At 34.4% G+C, this 1,754-nt stretch overlaps 1 protein-coding gene across 1 annotated transcript; it reads right to left on the bottom strand.

The window, feature by feature from the left end:
- Positions 1-439: 439 nt before the first annotated feature.
- Positions 440-1,440, bottom strand: LOC145136468 (uncharacterized). The gene is made up of 3 exons (XM_079070602.1): positions 1,171-1,440; positions 645-727; positions 440-541 (listed from the first exon to the last, which is right to left on the bottom strand). The coding sequence occupies exons 1-3, from the start codon at positions 1,400-1,402 to the stop codon at positions 476-478; spliced, it is 381 nt and encodes a 126-aa protein (XP_078926728.1). The 5' UTR covers positions 1,403-1,440; the 3' UTR covers positions 440-475.
- Positions 1,441-1,754: the final 314 nt, after the last annotated feature.

The raw sequence follows: 1,754 nt of genomic DNA, 5'->3' as shown, positions 1-1,754 counted from the left end.
TGTGTTTATACATAATAAATCATTAAATATATTATACATATTAATCACCGAGTTGACCCCGTTTTACAACTTTACTCAGTTCAGTAGGGGGTCGATCAGGGAGTACTCGGGATTCTGTAACTCGCCTCGGTAAGGGGCCGAGTAGCGAGTATTCGGAGGAGTAATCGGCCAACTCTGCGAGTTTTACAACACTGTTTAGATCAAATCATGTATTAAATGTTTTATGTAGTTGTAGGCTTGTAGCCACCATGAAATTATCACAAGTTTAAGACGTCAATTAGATATTTAGAACAACAAAAACAAGATAATAGCAAACCATACAATTTAGCATTTGCTGGTAAATTTAAATAAATATTAATTAAAGTTTTTAATAAAAGTAACCCAATGAATTAATCATTTCCCTAACATCAATCAAAACTGTTCTACTTGTTAGCTAAAACATATATTCAACAATTTTTTTTTTCTTGGAAGATGTTCATGGCGAATTTGTCCATTTGTTGTCATCGTCCTCGGTTTTTATGTGTTTGATCTGTGGAACTACCTGCAATTTTACATATAATTATAGATATTAGTATCCATTTTTAATAATAATAATAATAATAATAATAATAATAATAATAATAATAATAATAAGATGAATATACCTGATCTTCTTGTGGCAAAGTGGATGGGTGGAGGCGAAATTTTGTGATTCTTGGTTCAATGCTTATGTTTGGGTCCAAATAATCTAATTAAGTTAAAATAAGATTAATCAAATTGTAAAAAAAGAGAATAAATCGAATTAATATATATCATGTACAATAATCGTACATATATTAGCCGATTGATTAGAGGGAATATCATGATCATGATTCAAGATTCATATGTCTCAGATACATTCATTTCCACTACTTACGTTTACTTATATAGAAATTCAAATTATAATAAGTTCATCAACTTCTGCAAATACTGCAAGAGATCTAACAAGCTTAATTCAATTTCAGCGTGTGTTTTTCACAAATAGAAATAAAATAATTTGAAATTCTACTTCAGTTTTTGATCGAGTGGTTAAATCATGGTTCATGATACATCAACTGATCAAAATTCATACATGTAATTTTCTGTTATGATTCAAATTGCAAGTATTGTTTGGGAACTTCATCAATGTCTACGATGCATTATCAAACATACCTGCCGGAAAATTCCTTTTTCTTCTCTTCGTACCAGTTGTCGCCGTCGTCATCCGCTTCGAGTCTAACGTCGATTCGCAACTATCCGGCACGTACCGATCCATCGGAAGAAAAACGCGATCGTCGCTGTTCTCCAGCATTGTTCGAACGAACGAAGCTTCTAGAGATTTCAGGAAATGAAGGTGCCTCTCGTTCGTCCATCGATGATCGTTGTAAGCTCTTTTTGCATCCATTACAAGTTTAGATCCACGGATTCCGGCTACCGTCGGAAAACACTTCCGGCGAGCGATTATTTTGGGTTGGAGCGATACGGCGGATCCGCTTTTTATAAGGACGGTTTCACTTTATAATTCCCTTTTGAACATTCCCACGCGCTAGAGAATGTGCAGCATTTCTTACGCGGCCGATGGAGATATACACGTGTCACGATAGATGCATAGCTACGTCGATATTAGAGCGATTGCAACACATTTTCGTGCTCAAGAGAGTACGACAACAAACCCGCATAAAATATCCGAGGATCGATGATCTTTTAATGAAAATCAATTAAATTATTTAATTACGTGTGAGATATTTTTTTGGTTG

This window comes from Lactuca virosa, chromosome 9 (genome assembly GCF_052849685.1).
Source record: "Lactuca virosa cultivar CGN04683 chromosome 9, Lactuca_virosa_CGN04683_v6, whole genome shotgun sequence".
NCBI lineage: Eukaryota > Viridiplantae > Streptophyta > Magnoliopsida > Asterales > Asteraceae > Lactuca > Lactuca virosa.
This window is presented reverse-complemented; position numbering and strand designations above follow the sequence as displayed.